This window comes from Lactuca sativa, chromosome 5 (assembly GCF_002870075.4).
Source record: "Lactuca sativa cultivar Salinas chromosome 5, Lsat_Salinas_v11, whole genome shotgun sequence".
NCBI classification, from domain to species: Eukaryota; Viridiplantae; Streptophyta; class Magnoliopsida; order Asterales; family Asteraceae; genus Lactuca; species Lactuca sativa.
Window position 1 is genome coordinate 20284690 of NC_056627.2, and position 26936 is coordinate 20311625.

The following is a 26936-nucleotide window of genomic DNA, read 5'->3' on the forward strand; positions in this document are numbered from 1 at the left end:
AACAGAAATGGGCCGAGTATTACCTGAAGAACGTGATCCCTGTGTCCCCAACCTTCAGAACTCAATCCTCTTGATCTTCCTTTGACCAAAACCTTGCCTCTTCTTGCCTAACAATCTCCTCAAGGTCCCCAATAGCCTTCCCTTCACCTCTAATCGTCCACAGATGCTAGGTGCTTCACAATCGGCCAAAAAAACGTACAATGACGGCCTAAGAGGCATTATATACGCTCCAAACTAAACGGCTAGGGTTTCTGCTGAACAGCGTCGACTCGCCGAGTCCATATCTGGACTCGTCGAGTCCAGTCGCGCATCCGCGACCAAGCCTGTGGTCCTACTCGGCGATTCAGGCACCAACTCGCCGAGTCCCTTCCTAAAATGTCCCCAAAAATAGTTTTAAAACAATACCTAAAATACCGGGCTGTTACACTTTTCCTTCTCCTTATACAGTTGCTGCCATGTGAGGCCCTATCCACCACCCACTACTTCGCCATCGGAGCGCCACCATCACTACCGAAGCACCATTATAGTCACTACTATTGAGGCTGGGGATGAAGGCCAACGATGGGTCTCCGGGAATAATGAAGAAGCAAGCCACCAGTCGTCGTTAACGTTGGATGTAGCGCTGCTGCTCTGCCGCTGACCATACCCGTTGAAGACAGAGCGGTCGCCGGACGCTAGCCTATTGTTGCCACTGTGAAACACCGTAAGCACTGCTGTTTTCGTCATTTTGTGCTATTGTCGCCGCCGTGCGCCACCAGGTGGGTGGCTAGGTCCTTTGTGCAAACAAAATATGTGTGTATTTCTGTTACAAGCATGTGTTGTGTGTGGGGATGTTTGGCCGGAATTTGTGAGAAAAGCCACTGCCACCATCGTGAGGTGGTGGCTGCCACCCTCTACCACCATCGTCCACCATAATGGTGGTTGTGTGGGTGTGTTTACCTTATTATGTGTGAGTTATTTTGAGTTATTGCATTATGTAATTATAGTTAGTGACTAGTATAATCAAAGAAAACTCATAACTATCACCGTGAGGTGGTGGCTACCGCCGCCACCAGTCGCCTTGTTGGGTAGCTATGAGCTTTTGCTTGTGTTTAGTTGCTTTTGTGATGCTTGGACATATTTGGACTAGAACCATAACCACCACCGTGAGCCGCCGTTGACCACCACTACCCGAGGTGGTAGTGGGTGGTGCTCGACTTCTGAAACCCTAGTGGGCCTAATGAAACCGTAATTGATCTAAAGACTTAGCTTTTGGGCCTAATTGGGTTGTGATTGGGTTGGAAACTCTAATTAGGGTTTAGAAAACCCTAATCTTGGAGATTTTATTTTGGACTTGTCGGGACCCGCATTTTGGATAACCGGATTGGGATTATGTATTAAGCTCGACCATATTATATGATTGACCTAGTAGATTGATGGACTTAATGGATTAAGTCCTTAATGGGTTAAAGAAGAAACACTTAACCCTAATCGTCATTTTATGTGAAACCCTAATTTTACTTGGGCTTTGAGTTGGGACTTTCTATGGGGCTTTGGTGATTGGTTATTGATGGGCCATCCAAGAACAAGTATATGGACTAGAATATTGAATTGGGATTTAGGATAAGTCCCATTGGAAAGGCTTGGGCCCAATTTGGAAATTTGGGCCATAGATGGGCCATATTGGGGCCTTGAATGATTATGAGATATTGGACCATCAAAATGCCAAGTGTTGGACCAAGAATAAATGGTTGGGCCTTAAGGTAAGACCATGTGAGGAGTTTGAGCCCAATTTGGAAAATTAGGCCATATGTTGGGCCTTGGTTGGTTATTTGACTTTTGGGCCTTCAGAGTATGAGTTTGGGCCTTAATATTGGACCAAGCTAGGTTAAGGGTAAAATGGTCCTTTTACCCCAATAGGGGATTTTAGGGTTATGCATTGGAAACCCAAGTAGTTAATTGGGTGTTATTTTGATTTTGACAGTTCGGGAATCTGTCATCCAACAACTAGAGTTTTATCTACGAGACTTCAGCAGTGCAAGGTGAGTCTCCCCACTGTTTGTATGGGTCGAAGGAACCAATGCCAACCCATTTGGTTTATATATGGTAGGAAGACCCGGGGGTTAGCCCTAGGCAATATGTATGAAAGACCAGGAGGTGGCTCCTGGCATACAGTATGCTATTATGTATGGTAGGAAGACCCGGGGGTTAGCCCTAGACATTATGTATGAAAGACCAGGAGGTGGCTCCTAACACACTGTATGCTAATTAGATAAGTAGAGTAGTATGTATGCTAGTTGTCGTTGTGATGTTTGCATGGAAGACTAGGAGATGGCTCCTGGCACTTGTTTGTAAGACCGAGGGGGTGGCCCCAGGCATGGTGATCGCAGCGCATCATACTATGTTTTCCGCACATGAGATCTTTGGGATTACACTCTGATATTGTTTTATGATAACATGTTTTGATTATTGATAGTTTGGTTTTGACATGGGATGTTATTATGGATGTTTTCTTATATTGTTGGTTTTATAATAACTTAATTAAAAATGAAATTTTTTGCCTTGAATTTTGGGATGTTGCACCAATGGGTCCAAGGTACCAAGGCTGGCCCATTTCATAATATATGGATAGAGAGTTGAGTAGGCTATATGTTGCTATGAAGCTTGTATGGAAGTCCCCGGGAGGTTCCCGTGGCAATATATTAAGACCATGAGGAGGTTCCTATGGCATTTGGTATAAGTCCTTGGAGGGTTTCCACAACTTCCTAGTATGTTTACATTTTTAGTTCGTATAATATTTCTATGATTAGGGTAGACCGTGTGGAGGTTCCCAAGGCAATGAGCCAAGACCACGTGGGGGTTCCAGTGGTGGCTAGCAAAGACCACGTGGGGGTTTCCAGTGGCACTTGGTGTAGGACCTTGGATGGTTTCCATGGCATCCATATATGTTTATATGCATGCTTATGTGATTATGTAGCTTTATAGCTAGTATGGATTATGTGATTATGTGGATTGTGTGGGGTATGCTCTGGGGAACTCACTAAGCATTAGCTTACAATTTGGTGATTTATTTCACGTACTTCTGAGCCTAAGGGCAATGACAAGGCTTGATGGCGCGGCATGCACTCTCTCAGGCATTTTTATGGGACACTCTGATATTTGCAATAAAATAGTGTATGTTATGAATTTGAAAACAGTTGTTCTTGAGACTTTGTGGTTTATTAGAAATGTTTTGATTATTTAAAAATGAAAATATTTATTTGAAAATTGGATCGTTACAGGTTTACTGGTTAAGCCAAATACAATTTCACATGTAAATATAAATATTAAACTAAAAGAAAAAACTTACTAAAATTTTACCAAATAAAAAAAATACATTAATACATTACATATTATATTCAATCTTTCACGATATGTTATGTAGTCATACAAGTTGTAGATGCGAGTTAAAATTTGGTTAATTAGTTGTATTTTTTAATACAATATATAAATAATAATAAATTTATAATGGTTAGTAATTAAATAATGAGTTATCAATTTTTTTTAGTAACTAATTCATCAATTTAATATAAAACATTAATTTATAGATATAAACTATAAAAATGTATGTATTAATTAAATAGCTTATTTGTTTTTGTTCTTCAGTTTAACCAAAATAATAAAAATTTAACCAAAACCAAATGAAATAAGATAGAACAAATTACTGAAATCGTCCCTATGGTTTGCTTAAAATTACGTGTTTGGTCCCTAACCTTTTTTTGCACTCGGATCGTCCCTGCTGTTTGTTTGTGTTTCCTTTTCCGTCCCTACCAAACTTGAAAAGACTATAATACCCTTATTTATTTTTTTTTCAATTTATTTATTATTGATCTATTAAAAATTATTTAATAAAACATATGGGTCCCACCATCCCATACCCTTCTCTTTCCCATTGACACAACCACCTTCACTGTTAAAGATCAAGCACCAGTTCGTCACAACCAACCACCATTACCAACGACCACCACCGCCGACAACCGCTGCTACCATCGTCCATCCTCACGTTCATGTCATGCTATTTATAAACTAAACATATGAATGCAAACTAGCAATCATACTCATAAAACCAACCCCATAAATTATGCAATCGATGCTTAAACAAACCCATAAATCATGCAATCTATGCTTAAACAAACCCAAAAAACATGCCTAGAACAAACCTCGAAATTGCATCCAGAAATGGTGGATGGAATAAAAATCCTGGAAATCATAGATGAATCAAAAAACGAAAATTATGGATGAAATCAAAACCCTATAAATCATGGATAAAATCAAAATTAAACCATTTAAGAACCAAACTTGAACCTGATTAATCCAAAAATTGAATCTAGAAATGGTGTTGTACTCGTTACAAAAATCGAATCCATAAACATCATGATTGAATTTAGATCAATTGTTTTGAATCCTAAAACCTTACTCCGATTAACTTGAATCTCCGAACCAAAATCCAAAAATTGAAGTCCTTAATCATATATGATTACCGAAATCAAAATTAAACCCCTGTTGGAGGCGATGGTGGCTTGCTTGTTAAAGACATTGTCGACAAATATGGTGGCGATGGCTGATGTAGGGTTCGAGCGAAAACATAGCAAGTAAGAGAGGACATGTAGCTGTCCATTGGAGGAATGTTGGTCATGTGTTCTTGTTCTCGAGCATCTTCTGCTGATGATTTCTCCTGTAGGAGGTGATTGGCGTGGAAGAAAGAAGCGTAGAAAAGAGAGGGCGAGAGAAAGAGGAAGGAGATGAAGGTCACATCGTGGTCACATGATTAGGTGTTTTATTAGGGTGTAGGTGTGTGGTTGTACATTGGGTTTAAAAGGTTTGTAATTTTGTTTATATGAAAACAATAAAAGAAATAAATAAATACTAATAATATTTTTTTTTTTATAAATAAGGGTATTATAGTATTTTCAAGTTTGATAAGGACGAAAAACGAAACAAAAACAAACAATATGGATGAAAAATGAAACAAAAACAAATAGTAAGGACAATCCTAGTACAAAAAAAAAGTTAGGGACCAAACAAGTAATTTTAAGCAAACCATATGGACGATTTCAGTAATTTGTTCAATAAGTAATCATTATTTGGTTAACCAAACCGAATTAGCCAAATAATCAAATAACCTAAAGCAAATAAACAAAACATCATTTGCTTCGTTTTGGTTATTCGGTTTCAGTTTTTTGTTACACCCCTATTTTCTTGCCATTCATTTTTATTTTATTCTCAAATAATTCGGTTGAATCTATGCATTTTTTATTGATCCGTTAAGTCCCATTGAACCAATTTGTGCGGCCAATCTGCTTCGTAAAACGTAAAGAGACAATTTTACGTATTTTTTATTGAGCATATTCGTCCATATGTCAAATCGGATATGTAATTATTGGAATAATTGTTGAACCAAGAATGAATTTTCCTTGATACCTAACATAATGCATGAAAGGAAAGCAATTCACGTAAGCGTTGACCTCTTGCCAATTGATTCTGAGTAGCTTTATCGAGATCATAAGCAAATTGTGCAAAAGCTCTGGTTATGATTTTGTTAGATTCACAATTTTCTATTACAATTAGAAAACTTCGATTCGTTCTTATAGTTTATGGTATGCTGTTTGCTAGGTCTGATAGAAAAGTGTTTACTGTTTAGTGATTTTATCGCTATTTTACTAAATTATATTATATACACATCGATAATCATATCAATTTTAAACTAGTTTGGTAATCGACTAATTTTGGTTTAGATCTAACTTGGTCTCTAACCGGACCACAAACTACTATAATCTATGAACTATATAGTTATGAAAAATATAAATACAAAGTCGTTACAAGCTTTAAAAATAGTTCTAAGACTGGAAGGAGTGGGAGGGAAGCTTCCCTCATTTTTTGTGGGTCATACCTCATTTCCCTCACTTTTCTTTCCTCACCTAAAACCCAAAGAATGGGTGAGAAGCCCTTCCCTCACTTTTTTTTATTAAATAAAATTATTTTTTTTGTTATGAATTATAATTTTTAAATTAATACTAAACATAAAATTTAATTAAAAATAAAAAGCATTTCATTAATTAAAATAAAACTTACATTAAACATAAATTTTAAAAAAGTAGAAAATTAAAAAAAACACACACACACAAACTAAAAATCAAACAAACCAACAACGACCTACGAAAAATATTTTTTTAGAATTTTTTTTCCCTCTTCTTCATCACGAGCTCGAGAGCCGGTCCCGAGAGATGATCGACGTTTTCCATCAAAAACTTCATGCCTTCCATTTATTATCTCTCCGACCGCTCCTTTTTCCTTGTTTCTTCTTTTTCTTTGTCGAAAGCCAAACGTTCAGAGAAATTTAGATTATATTGATCAAACGACGATGTTATCTTCCGCATTTTGTCAATATCCACGCTGAAATCAGATGCACTCGAAGAAGTCCCTTTTCCCTTTCTCTTCGCCTTGCCCATACCCATTGGGCGGACAATTTCTTCTAGCTCGAGTTCGTCGTCATGATTTAAATCTAGACCGACTCGAGCATCGGAGGAGGTTGTGTAACCACTAGAGCCCGTTTTAGTTCGCTTTGATTGTTGGACTCCAAAAATAAAATCTTGTTTGTATTTTTTCCACCTAGGACTTCGGACCAATAATTTCCAACAATCGTGCCACTTGAATGGTTTTCCGACTTCCTCAAGGTAAAACTGCAACGCTTCTTGAAGTATTTATTTGTCGTCTTGGCCGCTTTTTCATTGGGTTTTTAGGTTGTTGTACAACCCGTTAATTTTTGAAACCCCCTTTGCTATTTCTCGAAACTTCGAATTAACTTGATGTTTCGTACGGCAGTCGTCACATTTTCCTAGCTCCTCTCGAAATCGTTCTAAAATGTGAAACCAAAAATGTTCTCCCGGGTGTGCGTTGCTCTTAATCGAATCTTCAGAAATATCAACCCAAACTTTGACCAACACTAGCTCTTTGTGTGGAACCCATGCTGTCGGCTTTTGTCTTCCCGGTTGTGTGACACCGTCGCGCGCTTGTTTTTTTTCGCTTTACGTCTTTGTGGTGGTGGTGTTGGTTGAGTTTCGGGAACCATATCTTCTTCTTCCGCGTCATCCGATTCATCGACAAGTTGGTGTTGTTGTTGGGTTTGGGTTTGAGTTTCAGTTTGAGTTTGAGGTTGAGGCTGATTTGGCGATTGTTGATTCGGAAACACAACAAAGTTTGAAAACATTTGCGACGGAACATTTGAAACTTGCATCGGGTAATATTGGCCAACATTTTGGTATTGAAATTGTAGTGGTGATTGAATGTGAGCATCGAGTTGGGGGCGGTAAACTCCTTGCGGGGATGAATCGATAGCAAAAATGTTGCGAGGAGGGATGTTTATACTTGAACCATGACTTTTTTTTCCTTCGATCGGAAGTTGGGATTTGATTGTCGGGATTCAACTTTTTTTTTTTTTTGATATAAAGCAGAAAGAATAGAGGGTAGTGTGATGTTTGACAATATATGTATGTATTTATAGGAGTGGAAAAAGGATAAAAAAAAAACTAAAAAAAACCACAAAGAGCCGTTACAGCAAAAAAAAAAAAAATTTTTTTACCGTTGATTAACGGTTGCTTTTCAAAAAAAAAAAAATCGCCAGCCAATCGCAACAAAAGAGAGAGCGGGAGAGACTCCCCTCTCCATTTCCCGCACTATGCTTTCCCGCCCCAACGGTACGATGTTCCGCCAGACGGAAAGCGTCCCGCTGCTTTTTCCCGCGCCCACTCCTTTCGGCTTAAGGAAAACTCTATTTGGTTTTGGTTCCCAAACCAAATCAAGAACCAAGAGCCACAAGTTCACAAATACATGAACAGGTAATCGCTTTTAATTAGGTCTTATCCAATTCTTGCCAGTCAGCATATCTACGTATATTTTTGTCGATTTGGATACACTCAGCATCTACGTATATTGCTTAACAACAAACCATAGTCGTCCTCAGGGTTTAAGGGAATTAAAACACTACTTAGCGATTGTGTGGAATCCAGACAGGACAGCAAGCCAACTATGGTGGCCACACCGGATATTCTACTACAACTCCTTCTGACTATTAGGGTTTTAGAATCATCTCTCCTTATCCCCAAAAGGAATGGCAGTTTCCTCTCTGTACACATCAAATTCTCTCCTTCACAGTCATTCTTTTTCGTATTTCGAAAGCTTGAAGCTTTACTTACACAATGGGTTAAATTCAAGAAGACGAAAAAGCAGTGGCAGGTTTGCTGTATCGTCATCGCATTCAAATCCCAAAATTCTCAAGTCCAATCGTCGCTCTAGGTTCGGTCAGAGACTATCTCCTTACGATAGCGACAACGAAAATGAAGCTATTGATGACGATGACGATGATTGGCTCTCAGATGTGAGCTATCTCTTGCCTTCATTTTATCTTATATCGCATTTTAGGGTTTATCGATTTATGCATTTTTAGGGTTCTTCAGTGGTTAATCTATAGCGTTTATTTCTGTTCGACCTCTTCGCTCAATACTATGCCCTTTGACTCTATGGTATATTGGTATTTCTACAGGGCCCAGGACCAGGTTATAGTGATGATAAAGCGAAAAGCAAGTTGCAAGCTGCAAGTAATGTCAATGGAGGTAGCATGTATTCAAGAATGGGTAGGAAGCTAAAAGTTATCAAAGGAAACGGAAAGGTCAATTTAAACAGAAACAATTACACAGAGAAAGATAAGGAGACAGGGAAGTCTTCAAAGAACAAATATCGGCGTTTAGCAGAGGAAATAGAAGTAGACGAAAAATGGTTTCCACTACTTGACTACCTCACAACTTTTGGCCTTAAAGATTCTCACTTTATCCAAATGTACGGAAGACACATGCCTTCACTTCAAATAAACGTCACTGCAGCACGAGAAAGATTAGAGTTCTTGATGAGTGTTGGTGTAAAAAGTAAAGATATAAAGAAAATCCTCATGAGACAACCACAGATTTTGCAGTATACAGTTGAAAGCAATCTCAAATCCCACGTGGCGTTTTTGGTAAATTTGGGAATTCAGGATTCAAGAATCGGACAGATCATTACTGCTACACCATCGATCTTCTCTTACAGTGTGGAAAATTCATTAAAGCCTACTGTGAGGTATTTGATTGAAGAAGTTGGTATTAAAGAGAGTGATTTGAGTAAAGTTGTGCAATTAAGCCCTCAAATTTTGGTTCAACGGATTGATAATTCATGGAATGCGAGGTATAGATTCCTTACAAAAGAACTTGGTGCACCCAGGGACAATATAGTAAAAATGGTCACGAAACATCCTCAGCTCCTTCATTACAGCATTGAAGATGGCATGTTACCAAGAATTAACTTCTTGAGGAGTATCGGCATGCACAACTCAGACATATTGAAAGTCTCTACTAGCCTCACACAGGTAGTTTTTGCTTATACTTTACTCTTGCTACCATTATGGGTATATTGGGAAATGTTACAATAACTGATAATGTGTTTATGGGGATATGTAGGTGTTCTCATTGTCTCTTGAGGACAATTTGAAGCCTAAATACTTGTATTTGGTGAATGAACTACAAAACGAGGTCAAATCTTTGACCAAGTATCCAACGTATCTAAGCCTATCCTTAGACCAGAGGATCCGGCCCCGCCATCGGTTTTTGGTTGCCCTAAAAAAAGCTCCAGTGGGACCCTTTCCTTTAAGTTCATTTGTTCCAAATGATGAAAGCTTTTGTCAGCAATGGGCGGGAACTAGTGTAGATAAGTACTTGGCATTTCGTCAAAGGTTACTGCTCAAAGATTTAGCAAAAAAATATGAAAGGTCATGATCAAAGGACAACAAATTTTGGTTTCTAAATGTAACTCGAATTCTGTCACAAGTTTTGTGCTTCTTTTTATTTGGTAAGTCTGATGTTTATATTTTATGTGATTATTCTTCAGGGTTGTTTATGTAATAATGTTGTTTTGGTGGTAATGCAGGTAGTGATCCAGGTTCTTTTAACTAATTTTGAGACAAGTGAGAAATCGAAATTGGCTTCAAAATGATGCTTAATTTATTTCAAGGTTAGTATCCTTTGTATCTTTTTATATTTGAAAGTTTACAGAGTAATTAGGAAATAGGAATGGTACAAAAGAATAATGATCATTAAAACTTTGATTCTGTGTTTTGTTCTTGCCATTGTTTGACCTAACATGTAGTTTGAAAAAATGTTTATTTGTCAAATTTCTAAAATACCTATCAATAAAGATTAGATGAGGAGATTTTTTCGACCCAAACCACTAGCATTGATTTTACTTCTAATGGTTAATTGGTTTTGGTAGACAATAAGGCCTTGTTTCTCTATTCCCCCATTATAAGTGTTATATGGATCAATGATGTTTAAACTTTAAAAGAGACTTGAGAACGTGACCAAAATTGAAGCTGAATATAAATTGGGCCAAATTTGTAAATATCAGGATTTGTGGGGAAAGTGTTTTTGAAATTCTTTTTCTAATATACTGATTGAAAAACCTTATCAATAAAAAAGAATCGTGATTATACTCTGTTCCTAATTCATACAGGTTCAGTTTGTTAAATGTGGGTTTGCAAGAAGACACCCGGGATCTTTTGATTGAGAAATGTCCACTACTGGTTCGATTTTTTTTTTTTTTTTTTTTTTTTTGTATATGTACGAACATGTGTAAGGTGTTTTTCTTTTTTTATTTTTATTAAAATTCAGGAAACTAAATATATGTAGAAAGGTATAGATAAGAGATTGTTCATGTCCATTCATATAGTTTTCAGGTTCTGATACATGGGTACAAGTCTGAATTTGGTCGAGACTAAGCTTATATATAATAATAATATGTATAAAAAACAGTTTTTCATTTGTATTTTTGTATTTGATTTTGATTGGGGTGTATTCCTTTTGTGAAAAATGGCCCTTGAAAATGTGAAGAGGCAGAGTTTGGTTGAAACTTTGAAAGCAATGTTGTGTTGATCTTGATCCTACCTCGTGCATCTTTATTGCACTCTGCGCCTTTCTTTATGCAATTTTAAAATTTGTTTGGCGACAACTGCTGAATGGGTCCCAGTTTATAGATAAAGAGTAATTCAATCATTAATATGCATCAGCATAATACACTAACAATCATTAACTAACAGGGTGTTTATATTTCCTTTTCTTTTTAACAACTTTATGTTGTAATAATTAATTTTTGGTGTTCCAATATAACAGGGAGTATCATTTACAGCATGATTAATTACTTAAGGAATTTAATTCGGAACTTTTGGAATATCCATTTAACCTCTCTTTTACCGCGACTCTCGTTAACCAAGACGGTCAAACCTCATTTCTCTATTCCATGCACCAACGACATCGTTTTAATTCTCCAACAATTACTAAACAATTATATTTATTAATTTATTTGTTATTCAATTCAAGCAATTGAGTAAAATCTAAATGCTAATTTCTGCAACATACATATTATTAATTATTGTACGAGCCTTCCAATTTACCAATAATTACAATATAATAACAACTATAAAGTTAAGAGAACGGATAAAGTGTATTGACCAATCAATGCAACCCATTTCACTTCATTAAAATAACCTTTTTTTTTGACTAATTTACCACCTCTAGTTATCCTGTAACCGATTATAGTTACTAAAATATAGAATATTCATTTAGCTACTATACTTCATCTACCAATTCCCAAACATCTTTTACCCAAAACCCGAAATTTCTTAACACGTTTATCTATCATTAATAAGAAAACATATTTCCATTGCTATTTTGCTTCATGGAATGAACTAAAACTATACTTGTCGCATTGCTTTCTATTCAATCTTTCTCCTTCTTTCCATGTTCCATTTGCTATTATTTACCTCTCACTTCACTCTAAATGTTGTTCTTTTATTGCTACTTCCACTACATTTGCTTGCTAGATGCCTTGTTGCACGCAAACGGGCTATCTGGGAGATTCAACCCTTGACTGTTTTCGCTACATAAACAAAGAACCACAACTTACTTAACAAAGGTCACTAAAACAAAAAAAAAAGCAAGAAACTTCAACATGCATCCAAACAGTGCTAAGATAGCCTTAGCACTGTTTGGGCAGTGACTGCTGATGGTAAACATCAATTTCACTAAACAATAACCACATCGGCAGTCACTGCACAAAAGTTCAACATGCACCCAAATAGTGTGTGGGTGGCTGTTGAATGATTATTTATTTATTATTATTATTATTTTATTTTATTTTTTTTGCGGTGATTGCTGAGTACTGAAGGTAAGATAAAAGGTTATACTTGTCATGATCGGTGTAGTTGGCTCCTGCATGATCTAACAGATGTGTGATGAGCTTTGGAGATTGGAACTTGGAATTATCAGCTTGATCTATAAAAGAGAAAACAAAAAATTGAGAAAATAACGAATAAAAAGCTAAATCAAGAAACTGAAGAAATGTAAAAAGCGAGGGATTACAATACCTTCAAACGGTTTTTGTTCATTGAAGGTGTTTTCAAGATAGGAAGATCCATGTGCCAACTGAAGTTGTGATAGGCGCATCATCTCTAGTTGTACTGCTACTTCGGGCTCATCCACTAGTTGCCTACCGAATAATCTAGTCGAGTCTAACCCTGTTTAATATTTTTTTATAAAAAATTAGAAAAAAAAATTAATTTGTTTTGAACAAAAGATTAATAAAAAAATATATATCTTACTAGCTTGAAGATCAGGGTCCATGTCTATATGGTGTGAATGGTAACACATCGGACCCTCAAGTTTCTCAAAGTACTTTCTGCATTATAAACGGAATGCAATTAGTTTATCTATACATTTAAAGTTAAAGTAAGAGAAGTATTATAAAACAAACAAAAGAAGTAATGAATACCGATCAAACAACTTCAATTTTTCTCTATAAGGTTTCACAAGAACACGGGCACCACAAACATAATGTGGGTTCCCTTTCGCCAAAACCATTTGCACTGTTTCCGAATTATGAAAAGTCACAAACCCAAACATCCGTTTTTGCTGACAAGGAATTCTCACATCTTGAACTGGACCATACGTACTATAAAACAAACAAAAGTTACCATCTCAATATGTTAGGATTTATTTACCAATAACAGTTATAATTTTTTTTTTTTTTTTTTTTACCTGAAGTAGTTAGCAGCGTCATCTTCGGTGAAAGTGCTATCGGCTGGAAAAGTCAAATATATTTGCTTTGACCCACTAACAATAGGGCCCGGACTCAAACTGCTCCTATCATACCGGTTTTCCATGTACATCGATGCATCATCAGCCAAAACTAGGAAATGTTGTCCATGAGGTCTGCAACTTAATTAGATCATAATTGTAACTCAAGATAGAAGTAAAACTCGGTAAAAAAGAACAAGATGGATAAATAAAAAATATAAGAAAACCTGTCAATGAGGCGAATGCTGTTTTTTAATCGTGCAAGAAGTTTAGTCAAACTATAACCGGCTTTCCCGTGCCTTTGGCTTTCAGTTAGGTACCCTTCTGCTTGAAGGGTCCTTCCGTATCTTTCATAGTAGATCATAGGCAATGAGGCAATTGAAATTGGATTACCCCTTCTTGATTTCAAGATTTCCGTGATCTCAAACTCGAGTTTTTCAAGTGAACCCGGTGAAAATGAAGCTTGATCATCACCCATAAGTTCATTGTTAAAGTCGTGTAGAGATTGGGAGTGTAAGAACTTACATTTATTGCCGTGTTTACAATGGCCTTTACTGAAATAATGGCAGATTTTTGTGGGTATTACGTCTCTTCTACCTCTGACACTAAAATTCCCATCTGGGGAATAACAACTTTCAGTAAAACTTGTGATTTCTCGATTAAAAGGTTCGAATTGCTCTCCTAAACCTATAAAATTATCATGATTTTGATTTTGATACCTACAATCATCGAGAACCATGTTTGGATAGTGGAACGGTGAATCCCAATTAGGGGTTGGGGATGGGATTTGTAGATTTGGTGGAGCCGAAAAGGGTCTATGTGAATGCAATATTGGGCTGAATTGAAGTGAAGGTGATATGGGAGGTGAAGGAGGTGGTTTTGCGAGTAAATTCAGTTCGATTTTGGCTTTTTGAATTAGGTTTTGGATGAGATTGTCAGGACAATATGCTAAGCGAATCATTTCTCTGTCAGCATGATCAAGTAAGTATATGTAACCGATTATTTTACGAGTAATGGTCTCTGATTCTGTTTCTAGTATTCTATTGTACACAATTTTTGCAGCTTCGAAAGCTTCCATTTTCACATCTGAGAAGAAAAACCAAAATGAGAGAGAGTTTATGAATGCAGTCAAAATTCATTGAATTAAATTGGGGAAGTGAATTTGAGAACAATACGTAATTTCATCATGTAAACAACTGATTTTATAAAAGGTGCATAAACATAAAAAGCCCTAAATTCGCTTCTATATCTGGAAAAATAAATTACATGAGAATTGAACATTAGTTAATGATTTGCATACCAAAACAAGAAAAGATAAAAATAATAATAAAGATAGAAAAGGGTTTCGATTATTTAAACAATTAAAAAAAATCTTGATGAAATAAACCCAATATTTTGAACTTCAAGAAACCCTTGTTCCATGGTGATTTATTTTCAAGAGTTTTCAAATAATCTTGGAAAAAAAAATAGAACAAAATTGCAATCTTGAACAAAACCCATATCTTGAAATCGTGAGAATTATACAGATATATATAAATAAAAAAATCAACTCACCCAACAAAAAATTCTTGAAAACAGAGTGGGTTTTCAGAATCAGCTGCACATGAACACGATGATTATCATCAACACCCTTCTTTCAAACCCTTCTCGTTGCAAAGTTTCTCAATCATCTGCAATAAGAAGCGACAACACCAGAAACAAAACTGGAAAACAAAATGACAAAATGGTGTGCTCTGTGTCCAGAGAGGAGAGTGTGTGTATATTGAGTTTGAATGAGTACGTGAAAAAACACACACACACTTACAAAAACAAGTGGGACACTTTATCCATCATCTCTTCTTTTTAGTAAAAGAAATTCACTCAAAAACACACAGTGAATGTGTGTGAGTATGTGTATAGAGAGATGGTGGTGGTAGTGTTTTGAAATGCCCCCACAATTTGTTTTTGCTACACAGCCCACTACAGCTTGGAGACGTGCATGCTCTATTTACCCTTTTGCCCTTTTCTTTTTCCCTTTTTTAAATAATTATATTTAAAAAAAATAATTCAAAAAACCAACTGACACAAATCTCTTTCTCTCTCTGTATACATGTAACTATTTTATAAGACAGACAGCAAAGTTCATAATTGGACCATTCATTGCAATTGTTGATGGTTGGATTACGGCTTGCATTTTGTATTAGCTTCCATAACTATTTTACTTGATTTCTAACAATTTTTAAAAAACTTTGAACACAGCTACAAAATTTGGTATATATTTTAATTTAATTATAATAATTTAATAAGTTAGTGACACAGTTTGTTATTTATTTGCATGCTACTTCAATGTAAAAATTCTAAGTTGGTATTTATTTACTTGAAATAAAATCTATATATTTTTTTCACTAGGTAGTCTTTCAATCACATCTAATTTTCTATATTCACAAAAAATTTCTAAAACTGAATTTAAATACAATAATTATGAATTGATAACATATACCATCAAATGCAATATTAATCTCGTGTACCTAAAGAAAATAATAGGTATTTATACTATAACTTTTGTATAATATACATTTATTCAATGTAACATTTTCTCAAAATTTTGGACAATTACTATAAAAAAGTAATAATCGTAATCAATTAATATTTACATTGTTATTTTAGATCATTTTTCATTTTTATTAAAATCAATTATACTAGTAGTTGTTTCTTTAAAGTTGTTAAGATTAGAATTTTATCTATAATCATGTTATATTTTGTAACGTCATGATCAAATTTATTGGCAGTGTCTTGTTTATACATTATTCATTATACCTTATTAAGACATTGATGATGAAACTGATTTTAATTAATTAAGCATAAGCTATAATTCTTATTGCTACAAACAACAAAAAATAGGAAGAAAAAAAAACATCAAAAATAGAAAAGGAAACAAGATAAGCGTGATCATATATAACTAAAAACACAGGATCAGAATCTCCCAAATTTTAGATGAATGCATGAAAGAGTGATACACGACGAGACTTTTCGCCTCTTGGGACAGGTTATGTTAAATTTCAATTTGTATGAGCAGGGTTTTGGGGCTCGACTATATATACACTAAAGAGGTAGGATCATATCAGGTTAAGATTTTAAGATCCTAGTCGGGATTTTAAGACCCTAATTAAAGATAAATCATAGTATGATCGAAGTCGTTTTTCGTTTGTAGGATTTTAAAATCATAACAACCATTATTTTTATCTATAATTTTTTTTCAAGAAAAACAAAAATTTCAAAAATAATTAGCTATAAAGTTACCTTAAAATTAGGGGTGACAAATCGTACAATTGTATCGTGTCTTTTAGTTAACACGACATGATACAAAAACGACTCAATTAAGACACGATAAAAACAACAAATACGAAAAAAAAATGAAAAGATAAAATAAAATAAACATTTAAGTTATTTAATTCACAACTAATCTTACAGAATACGACAAATACGATAAACATTAAGACGACAAAAACATGGTAAGCCAAATCTTGAACACGAACACAAAGTCAATCGTGTCGTATCGTGTATTGTCACCGCTGTCTAAAGCAAAAGAATAATACGATTCAATTGAAAATAATTTCGAGATAAAAGTTAACTTATGACATAAAACCTCAAAACTGTATTGGAATTAGTTAAACTTTATATATAACCCTATTTATAAACTTGTATTTTTATATTTAAGTGACAAATCCACTTGTTTTGAGCAGGGTCCACATTTGTAATTAAAAATAATTATATACATAAAAAAAAAGTATAATGAAAAAAGAGATGGATAAGGGGTAGTTTAGGAATAAAAGAGAAAGGTTCAAATGACGAGCGGTTCTACCGGCATGATCAAAGGGGGAGTCGATCTCTTCGCTAGAAAAGATGGGTTACAGTTAAACCCAACCCCCCATTTTTCCCGCCAAAGCTACTTTGACCCTTTGACCAACCAAACTTTACAACACTAAACTGCACAAAGTACAAGTCGTTGCATAGATTTTAGTCATAATAGACAACAAACACTCGAATTATACACAAATCAAATTATTTAAAAAAAATAAAAAGATATAGCCCAAGTTTTATTTTGATGTTATTTACAACATCTAAAAAATTAAGAAGTTACCTTTATATAAAAATATAGATAGATGGTTGTAAAAAGTCAAAACATAACCACCAAAAACTTAAATATATAAAAAAATGAATTGAAAAAAAAAACAAACAGCAAAGAGAGTTTCGTCACCATGGGTAATTGGGTATGATAGTCATTATACACCGAATTTGGTATAATCAAATTAAAACACAATTGGCCTAATGGTTTTGTAATCTGGTATTTTGAGACATTTTACATAATCTCGTTCTTTTAAAGTTTCCGATAGTTAGATATATCTAATTATGATTTAAAATGTTGATTAACGAACTTATAAACTGTGTCTTCTTTTAAGAAATTTGAAAAGGTGAACTGCAAACATAACAGTTATTTATAGCCAAATATTATAATAATAATAAGGTATTTCAATTATTTGAGTTAGTTTTTAAACTTGGTAAAATACGTGTTCTATTTTGCACTTCTTACAAATACATTTACCATGTTGGTCCAAACTACCATGTACTTATCAGATTCAGATGCAATAGATTTGGGCGGAAACTCATTTGATAAAAGGCGAACAAGTTAACCGGCTATTCGATGCGATTGTTCAGGCCCAAATCCAATACCTGGGCCTCTTACCTAAATCTTGTTTCTACTTCGATTTTTTTATCCGGATTTTTGGTCTTGTATGATCCAAACCAAATTTCGAAATGTTCATCCAAACCTCAAAAGTGTTCATTTCTAAAAACCCAATCAGGCCACAACGTTTGAATCCAACCCGAAGTAATAAATGTGAAAGGTAAATCAAGTACTCCACAACCGATTAAAATAAAATCATTTTAATAAAAATCTATCAAAACGCAAAAACAACAAAAAATCGACTACGTCTTACAAACCAAATCAAAATTATTTTTTGCATAATAAGCAATTTGATTAAAAAAAATTGTTTAAAACTACCTGCTAGACTATATAACAAATGTAAAATAAGATATAAGAATATACATAGCAGAAAATTAGCATACAAAATATACTTAAAAACTTCTGAAAAAAGCACATAAACCTATCAATAAACTATTTCAAGTAAACCTATCAATAAACTATTTCAAATAAAGTTTTTAAAAAAATGCTAACTTATAAATAACTTTGGTATAACAAATTACAATAAGTTCATTTCTATACTGTTGTGATGATGTGGAGAGCAAAAATTACGCGGAATAATTAGGACAAAACTATAGCTTGGGAGCTTTAGGGTTTTTAACCAAGCTCTTTTGTACAACGAAAGGTGGTGTTTTCTAACTTCGCCTGATACAAAATGGGTTCAGGTCTTAAAGGCCATTAATTAAAATGGGGGCGGTTTGGATGTAGCGGGAGGGTGAAATTTTCGAGAACTTGGTATAAAATTGGTGGATCTATAAACTTGTTGCATGATCGTAACATATTTCAAAATTCATGTATTTCAAGGTGTAATGTCTGTTTCGCGAAAAGTCAAATATTATTTTTAAGGAAAGTAAGAAAGTGGGTTTTGGAAAAACGCTAGTTCCGGATGCGCTTAACGGATAAACACGGCGTGTGCCATGTCATCAAGTCGTGACGCGACCAAATAAGGGTCGCGACAGGTGGTTGCAAACCCTATTTTGGGCGTGTTTGGGATTGCTTCTTAAACTCCTTATTGACTTTTTTTTTTGGAAAAGCCATGACCTTTGTTGAAAAAGCCAGAAATTCCTACATTTTTTTAAAAATTGTTTTTTTGACTGAACAATTAGTGTTTACCAAACACCTTTTTAACTTATTAGTTTTTTTAAAAGCTAATAAGTCAATAAGTCATTTTAAAAAAAACAATCTCAAATACCCCCTAAGCTTCGAAAACCTAACATCTCTCCTTCCATTCTTGTGTCTTGGAGGTGTTTTGGTGATTCTTGGTGAAGAATCAAGTGGCATTTATGCAAAAGAAGCTAGATCCAAAGTAGATTCAACTTCCTTACCTCCTTTTGGACCTTTGTAACTCATCAAGTTCTTTCCATTATGTGTTTCGCTTCATAGATCGAGCATTCTAGGTGTATTTGGTCCTTTTCGTTATGTTTCTTTGGAGTTTGGAAAACTTCACATCCCAAAAATTGAAGATATTTCGAGCATTCTAGGTGTATTTGGCCCTTTTTGTTATGTTTCTTTGGAGTTTGGAAAACTTCATGTCCCAAAAATTAGAAAATTAGTTATAAGAATATACATAGCAGAAAATTAAGTGAAAATAGTGCATGTTTACCTTTCCTTTTAAGCCATGCAATCAACAATTGTCTATTTTTGGCCTTTTAAGCTATATGGTTTTATGAAAAGCTTATTTAAGACATGCATGTAGATAAATTTGGAAACTTTGTCCATTAAGGACCTTATTTAGTGAGTTCTGGAAAGTTATTGCTTTTGTCTTAAGAGATTAAGTGCTTAATAAGAAATTAGATTTTGCCCCGAAAAGTGTGACATGCCCAAGGAAGGGTCACGACGCAAAAAAAATGGTTTTGACACTATTTTGTCACCTAGTGGTCACGACACGACCACGAGCTAGGTCGTGACGCTTTGACCGTTGGCTTTAACTTTGACTGTTGACTTTTTAACCGGTTTGACTTTGGGTAAAACTTTGATTGATTAAGGATTTTGGTCAAAGGGTTGACTTTCAATTAGTATTAGTCACTAGTCTGCACCTAATGATGATTTAGGTGGTTCATATAGCTAGTTCTTTCACGGACTTGAGTGCATTCTTTATGAGCTCGAGCGGAGCTCTGTACAATAAAGCTCAAATCGAGCCGAACCCGAGCTTGAGCCCCTCATAAGTTAAATGATCCCGAGCCGAGTTTGTTCAAGCTCGAGCTCGGCTTCGCTTGTTTACACCCCTAGTCCATCATGCTGGACTCTTTGTTAATATATTATTTCCGTTTTGATATTGGACAGGATTGGGCACCACCTCACCAACAAGATATCTCTCTCTCTCTCTATTGATTTATCATTTTGTATTTGGGTTTGAATGCTAACATACAATTTTGTAGTAAGTCACCCCTTACATAAACGTATATCAGGAGGGGACGGAAGGGCATAACATGAAATTAACAAGAAAATTATCAAAAAGGCTACAAGACATTTTGGAAATTAATCGTTCTAAGAACTACATATTTTTGTCAATATATACTAATGAAACATAAATTGTCATGAATTGTCTTAATTTTTGAAGTTCTAGAACCTAAGGTATTGTTCTATTTCTCTTATTTAGTAGTATAAATTTTCTTTACTCGATCTGTTATACTTTCCATAATTTTAGTTCATTTAATTTTGTCAATGAGAGCTTGCCGATTGGTATCGGACCATAGATCCCTATACAGTTGCTATGATACCAAATGTTAAGGATATGACACCAAATGATAAGCTCTCACTAACAAAACCAAATGAACTAATAATATGCGGGAAAAAAAAAAGACAAAAGAGTAAAAAAAATCAAATTAAACAAGATAAAAAAAACAAGACAAATCTTAAAAAATAGTCCATGTGATTTTAAAAAAAAATGAGTCTGATCTTTACTTTTTTTTTTCTTAAAAGATAATCCATGTAGTTTGAAATTTTTTATGGGTTATCCTTATCTCAAAGTCCGTCGTTTTTCTCATCTTAGGTCAAATATATGCGAGGTATCAGGTGTGAGGTCAAAATTGGTATTTGCTTTCATGAGTTTGCATTTGTCCAATTCACAAAATAACTTCTACTCAAAAAACCATGCAGTCTTTTTTGGTTTTTTCTTTTTAATTAACTGTTTTTCTGTATTTAAGGGGTCAATTATACATTTTATCAGATCAATATAATTTCAAATAAGCCCAAAGCAAGCCCATTATGGACCATGTTCAAGAAAAAAAAGCCAATCCGTCAATACCAGGAATATAACATCTAATTAATCCTCCTAATACTCAAAAGTGCTAGCCAATGTATTTTCTCATCCCGAATAAGTAAGGGAAAATGTTCAAAAAAACAATTAAAGTATTAAATTAAATGTTCAAAAAACATCATTAAACTAAGACATATGTTTAAAAAACACCAATACAATATAAAAATACAATGTTTTGTTTAAAAAACACCATCTTTGGGGTAACTTACATATCATTTAACATTATTTTTATTGTTTATTGATAATTTATATTATTATTTATTATAAATATATCAATTATATAAATAATTAATAAGTAATAAAAATAAATGTTAAATGAAACCAGTAATGGTATATTAGTGTTTTAATACGATCATGGTCAAAGAAAAAATAAATATAAACAACCGGGAGTATCCGAGAAAAAAAGTTAAGAGCTAAACATGTATATGTATGTTACCCCAAACCATAATGTTTTTATATTTTAGTTTTAGTTTGATTGTGTTTTTTTAACAATACTCGGTGTGTTTTAAATAAATTTGAAACTTCAAGTAAACCTAAAACTAAAACAAACAGTTAGGAAAAGTTACTAGAAATAATTTTAACGATATTAAATTAACTGAAATAGTTAGAATGTATTATTTACTGAAGGGTATCTCTCAGACAAATGCCTCGATTCGTCTTCATGATGAATGGAATGGATATATCAGACTCGTCATCTATGAAATCATCATCAAGAAAACCCTTTTTTATTTTAATAAAATAAAAAACCTCAGACATCCAAGGAAGGAGTAAACAGCATTAGCTCTCAAGCCTGGCGAAGGCGAAAGCTCTTAGGCGGCCACTGCGAATGTCTCTGAGAAACAAGCCTTTGGATTATCATCACAGGTATCGACAATCAAGCCAGTCAAATTCAACGAGAAACCATTAACGATTAAACCGAATTAATGAACAGGAAATAGAGATCAAATAATAATGGAGTTTAGGATCAGACTGACGTGCAAATAAGATTTCGTTCAGCAGAGCACAAAACTGCGCCTATGATAACAAAATTCGATATCGTTTAGCATCATCTCCCAAACCCAATTAAAATCTAATCTCTGTTTTTCGGATTTTTGCAAAAGTAAACCAAAATCGAAAAAAAAATTAATCAAAAAATCGGTAGCTCATAGTAACTACGAACTTGATTACGAACAAATGGCAACGTACCGTTCGAACGAAAAAAAAAAAAAAAAAAAAAAGAGAGAGAGAGTTAGATTTGGCAATGGAACCCTAATTCACCATATTATAAAAAAAGCGGCGTTCAATGAGAACAGATCAAAGAATGAAGAGCGTGTGTAAAACCCTAACTCTTTGTTGAATTTATAGACATGTCGACGGGCTACAATACTAGGTTATTTATTGCAATTTACAAAACCACCCCTTCCCGATGGTTAAAGTGTTCTAACTTCTATCGGTACTTCTCTTATATTTACTTAACAACTTTGTCTTTTTATTTTGTAGAGTTTTTCTTAATTAAAAGATAGAGTTATTAAACAATATAACAATTATTTTTTTATTAAAAAATATAACAATTATTATAAGGAAAATACTTAAAATGATAATATTGTTTTCATTTTAGACATGTTTACTCACTATTATTTATTTATTTATTTGCAAAACATTAGTTAACTTGTTGGTTTTTCCACATTACGTCCTTATGACTTGTTCTTGTAGGTTTCAACCAAAATATCAACGAAAATGTGCAAAAGCTCTATTTGCCTCTGTCATTCTATGAGCCTCTTCCCTTTTGTATATGACATCGCCACTCCATTTGACAACGTCCGGTAATTCGAAAGCTCTTGTGATTCGTGTACAACGAACCCCATAGAGGTAATGTCGCCAAATCTTGAAGACGAAAACCACGGCCCCAACTCCAAATCATGCGTCGGATAATTCGTCTCATGAGCCTTCAGCTGCCTCGAAGTGTAAGCGATCACGCGACCCTTCTGCATCAGCACTACCTCCAAACATGTGATTGAAGCATCACAATAAACCACAAAATCATCAACATCATTTGATGGATCAGCTGAATCTGAACATGAGGCAGCGTCGATGGTTAGATGTGGTGAAAGATTATGACTGTGAGATCCTTATCACCCGTGAAATGCCAATGTAGTGGCTGATGCTCTCAGCCGCAAGGTGGTCGCAACTCCGATCAGAGACATATGTTTGATGATGACCGTGATGAATCTATTGTTGGAGAGGATTCGTGAGGCTCAGGCCGAGGCTATGAACAAAAAGCACCAGGCAGCTTTCAAGACTCTGAGACATCGGTTGTGTGAGGCGCCGATTCTAACCTTGTCATATGGATTTTTCGGTGACTTTGGCATCTCTGCTCATCTTTTCGATGAAATATGATATTTTTTCAACGATTTTTGTTTTTCCAACAATGTTTGATCATTTCGTGTCCTCTCACAGCTAATCTAAATGTAAACTTGCTAGAAGTTTGACCAGCTTAATTGACCTAAATACAAGCGTCGCATAAACATGATCACAATAAGGTTCATTATTAACTAAAGAAAGAATGTATTAAAGCTTTAATGGTGAACAAAGAATATCGATTAGGCATTGTGCTGATTGACAATGTTTTTGGTTCCCTTTTGAAAGTTCCACATGATACGAATATAATTTTTGGCCATTGCATTTGATTAAATCCTAACATTTATCACAATATTCATCAAATTCATTAAATATGTACATTTTTAGTCTTAACCTAACCAGGATAAAAAGTACAAAAGGGCGCCTCAATGTAACGTCCCATTTTCACCTTTTTAGATAATAAAGTATAAACTTTTGTTTATAAAATTTAAAAGTTAAATATATTACTACTTACCTGGAGTAATCTAAATAGAAGTTTTAGTAGACACGAATACAAACACTAGATATAAAGATCGCCAAATCCAAGCTTGTATGAAAACATTACTATTATTCGAAGTTGGGACGAAAATATCATTTAATGTCAACTCCAAACCACTATCTTCACATATTTCATGACTTTCTTTTAAACACGCTAAAATGTTCTACATCAAAATAAATCAGAACAATCTCATGAAAATTAATATAAACAATATGAATCATAGTACCATAAACTAAATATATTTAGAGAAAAAGTTGTCTTTTGATCCTATGAACTGCAGCAAGGGCTCGTATTCATAATCAAATTATATTCTTCATGTTACAATCTTCTTAATTCATTTCATTTATTGCACATTATTGCAAATGTCATTACCTTACCCTTATTAAAATAATCAAGGATTAGAAGTAATATTTCAATGGCATTGTTGTTAGGTTTTCTATGTATCAAATATAATCTAAAACAAGTAGCGGAGAAATCGAAACTCGATATACCTAAGTGTACATGCAACCTATGGATCTATGGTTTCATACTAATTAAATCTACCCTAGATAATAAAGATACAATGGAAAATCACATACCTCTTTTGATGTAACATCCATAAAATTTCAATAAATTTAAACTTTTCAAAACAACCCTCTTTCTATAGAAATATTTACAAAAAAACATTGTTCCCAAAACATAATTTAAAAATCAGAATCTCTTTGAGCATAGTTTCCAAAAAGTTCGCATTATCAGAGTTTCACAGAAAATCATAAGTCCAAAACATGAGGATGTGTATAGTCACGCCTTCACCTTGTCACGATCCATTGAAGTACCTGAAACCATAAACCAAAATTATAAGCACGAAGCTTAGTAAGTTCCTTCAAAGTACCAACACCTAAACAGATAACATATACAAATAACAACATACTATGGGTCCAATCAGCCATTGGGTTGGAATATCCTAGGCCCTCAACCATCGGGTTGGAATGCCAATATACTATGGGTCCAGTCAACCATCAGGTTAGAATACCCCAAGCCCTTAACCATCGGGTTGGAATGCCAACATATTATGGGTCCAACCAACCATCGGGTTGGAATACCCTAGGCCCTCAACCATCGGGTTGGAATGCCAACATACCATGGGTCCAATCAACAATCCGGTTGGAATACCCTAGGCCCTCAACCATTGGGTTGGAATGCCAACATACAATGGGTCCAATCAACCATCGGGTTGGAATACCCCAGGCCCTTAACCATCGGGTTGGAATGCCAACATACTATGGGTCCAATCAACCATCGGGTTGGAATACCCAGGCCCTCAACCATTAGGTTAGAATGCCCTAGCCTGTTGGCTTACACAAAAAGCAGTGAAGTCTCAGCCATCGACCAAACATGAGCGCATATAACAGATAATCATATAACAATCTACGTCCACTCACACAGATCTACGGATCACTAGGCGTAGCTACATCCTTTCTACCAGGATACCAATCTAATAGATCATAACAACATAGCAACATCCTATCTACCAGGATACCGATCTAACAGATCATAACAACATAGCAACATCCTATCTACCAAGATACTAATCTAACATATCATAACAACATAACAACATCCTATCTACCAGGATACCGATCTAATAGATCATAACAGTACTTAATCATGAGATAAACCAGGATAACAATCCAAATGACCAACATTGGTGCCTTCGACCCGTAAGTACAGTGAGGAAAACTCACCTCGAATGCAGAAGCTCCCCGAAAGAAAGTCCTTAGTTGCTGCCCTGTCGGCTTCCAAGCTATCAAAACGAATAACACTCCCAATTAGCAATTGGGTCCCACACTAGAATCCATAATCCATACTTGGGTAAAATGACCATTTTACCCCTAATCCAACATACACCAAACTAAGGCCCAAAACCAAAAGATCCACAAAAGCCCACTAATGGCCCAATTTTCCGAATTAGGCCCGACCCCATATCGGTCTTATCCTAAGCCAATATTTTCATAAAATCCAAACTAGGTTACCACAAACACCCCTTGGGACAAACTTGGTCAAAGATATAAGTCAAAAGTCAAAGTCAACGGTCCAAGTTGACCCAACTCATCGGGTGTACTCACAGACTCGTCGAGTTCCCACAGAACTCAAAAGATCGGGAAAAACCCTAGCTAACTTGCCGAGTTTTCCCTAGTCTTAACACATTCAACCCCCTTTTCATCAAATCTTATGCTTCAAGATACATATCTGGTCCTCTAAGGCTGGAATACCATGTAAATTTTCCAACTTTAAGTTTATGCATGCCAAACGAAGCTCTAGAACTCATACAAGGCTTAATAGAGAACTTAATGCATGGATGAGGCCTTGAACCCAAATTTTTTTTCAACTTTAAGCCAAAAGGGATCATCAAACGTCCAGACCTAAAGTGATAGCCCGATGGAATGCTCAACCCCATGAACCATCTAAAAAATGAGTCAAATATGATAATAAAATTCCAATGAAGAGATTTAAGCAATAGATGAACAAGATTTTGATTTTTTTTTTACCTCAAATAAGTAGCAAAACACAAGGAGATTCTGGATCTAAAGCTTTCCCTTCAATCTAGGCACCACCAACTTCAAGCTCATTCAAAATGGGACCAAAAGAAGCAACTTTTAAGCTCTCACACTCAACTTGGGATAAGATGCACGGATCTAGGGTTATTCTGGACAAGGGTGGATGGTAAGGAGGCCAATTATGGGGTTAAAGTTCTTTAAATAGGGGAAAAGACCCTAAACATTAGGGTTTCCTAAATAGCATCCAACTCGTCAAGTTGGCTCCACAACTCGTCGAGTTTTCTCAATATACCCCGCGACCAAAACAACTTATACTCGCCGAGTTGAGGCTCCTTAACTCGTTGAGTAGACCCCT

At 34.9% G+C, this 26936-nt stretch overlaps 2 protein-coding genes and 3 non-coding genes across 6 annotated transcripts; 1 reads left to right on the forward strand and 4 right to left on the reverse strand.

Annotated features, from left to right (window-relative positions):
- Positions 1–7909: 7909 nt before the first annotated feature.
- Positions 7910–10857, forward strand: LOC111914872 (transcription termination factor MTERF9, chloroplastic). The gene is made up of 5 exons (XM_023910582.3): positions 7910–8392; positions 8558–9412; positions 9504–9891; positions 9970–10053; positions 10552–10857. The coding sequence occupies exons 1-3, from the start codon at positions 8126–8128 to the stop codon at positions 9816–9818; spliced, it is 1437 nt and encodes a 478-aa protein (XP_023766350.1). The 5' UTR covers positions 7910–8125; the 3' UTR covers positions 9819–9891; positions 9970–10053; positions 10552–10857.
- Positions 10858–11541: 684 nt separating this feature from the next.
- On the reverse strand, positions 11542–15092 carry LOC111914871 (zinc finger CCCH domain-containing protein 18). 2 transcript variants are annotated; one of them, XM_023910580.3, is made up of 8 exons: positions 14724–15092; positions 13397–14255; positions 13131–13310; positions 12865–13044; positions 12695–12771; positions 12461–12610; positions 12281–12368; positions 11542–11973 (listed from the first exon to the last, which is right to left on the reverse strand). In XM_023910580.3, the coding sequence occupies exons 2-8, from the start codon at positions 14245–14247 to the stop codon at positions 11901–11903; spliced, it is 1599 nt and encodes a 532-aa protein (XP_023766348.1). In that variant the 5' UTR covers positions 14248–14255; positions 14724–15092; the 3' UTR covers positions 11542–11900. The 2 variants fall into 2 exon arrangements, with proteins under 2 accessions (XP_023766348.1, XP_023766349.1); XM_023910581.2 differs by having other exon boundaries at positions 13131–13304; positions 14724–15090.
- A 6707-nt stretch (positions 15093–21799) lies between these two features.
- On the reverse strand, positions 21800–21884 carry LOC111914877 (small nucleolar RNA SNOR75). Its single transcript, XR_002857969.1, has one exon. It is a non-coding gene; the product is annotated as a small nucleolar RNA SNOR75 (small nucleolar RNA).
- A 29-nt stretch (positions 21885–21913) lies between these two features.
- On the reverse strand, positions 21914–22036 carry LOC111914878 (small nucleolar RNA SNORD14). The gene has a single exon (XR_002857970.1). It is a non-coding gene; the product is annotated as a small nucleolar RNA SNORD14 (small nucleolar RNA).
- A 90-nt stretch (positions 22037–22126) lies between these two features.
- Positions 22127–22226, reverse strand: LOC111914876 (small nucleolar RNA Z122). The gene has a single exon (XR_002857968.1). It is a non-coding gene; the product is annotated as a small nucleolar RNA Z122 (small nucleolar RNA).
- Between the last annotated feature and the right edge of the window lie 4710 nt (positions 22227–26936).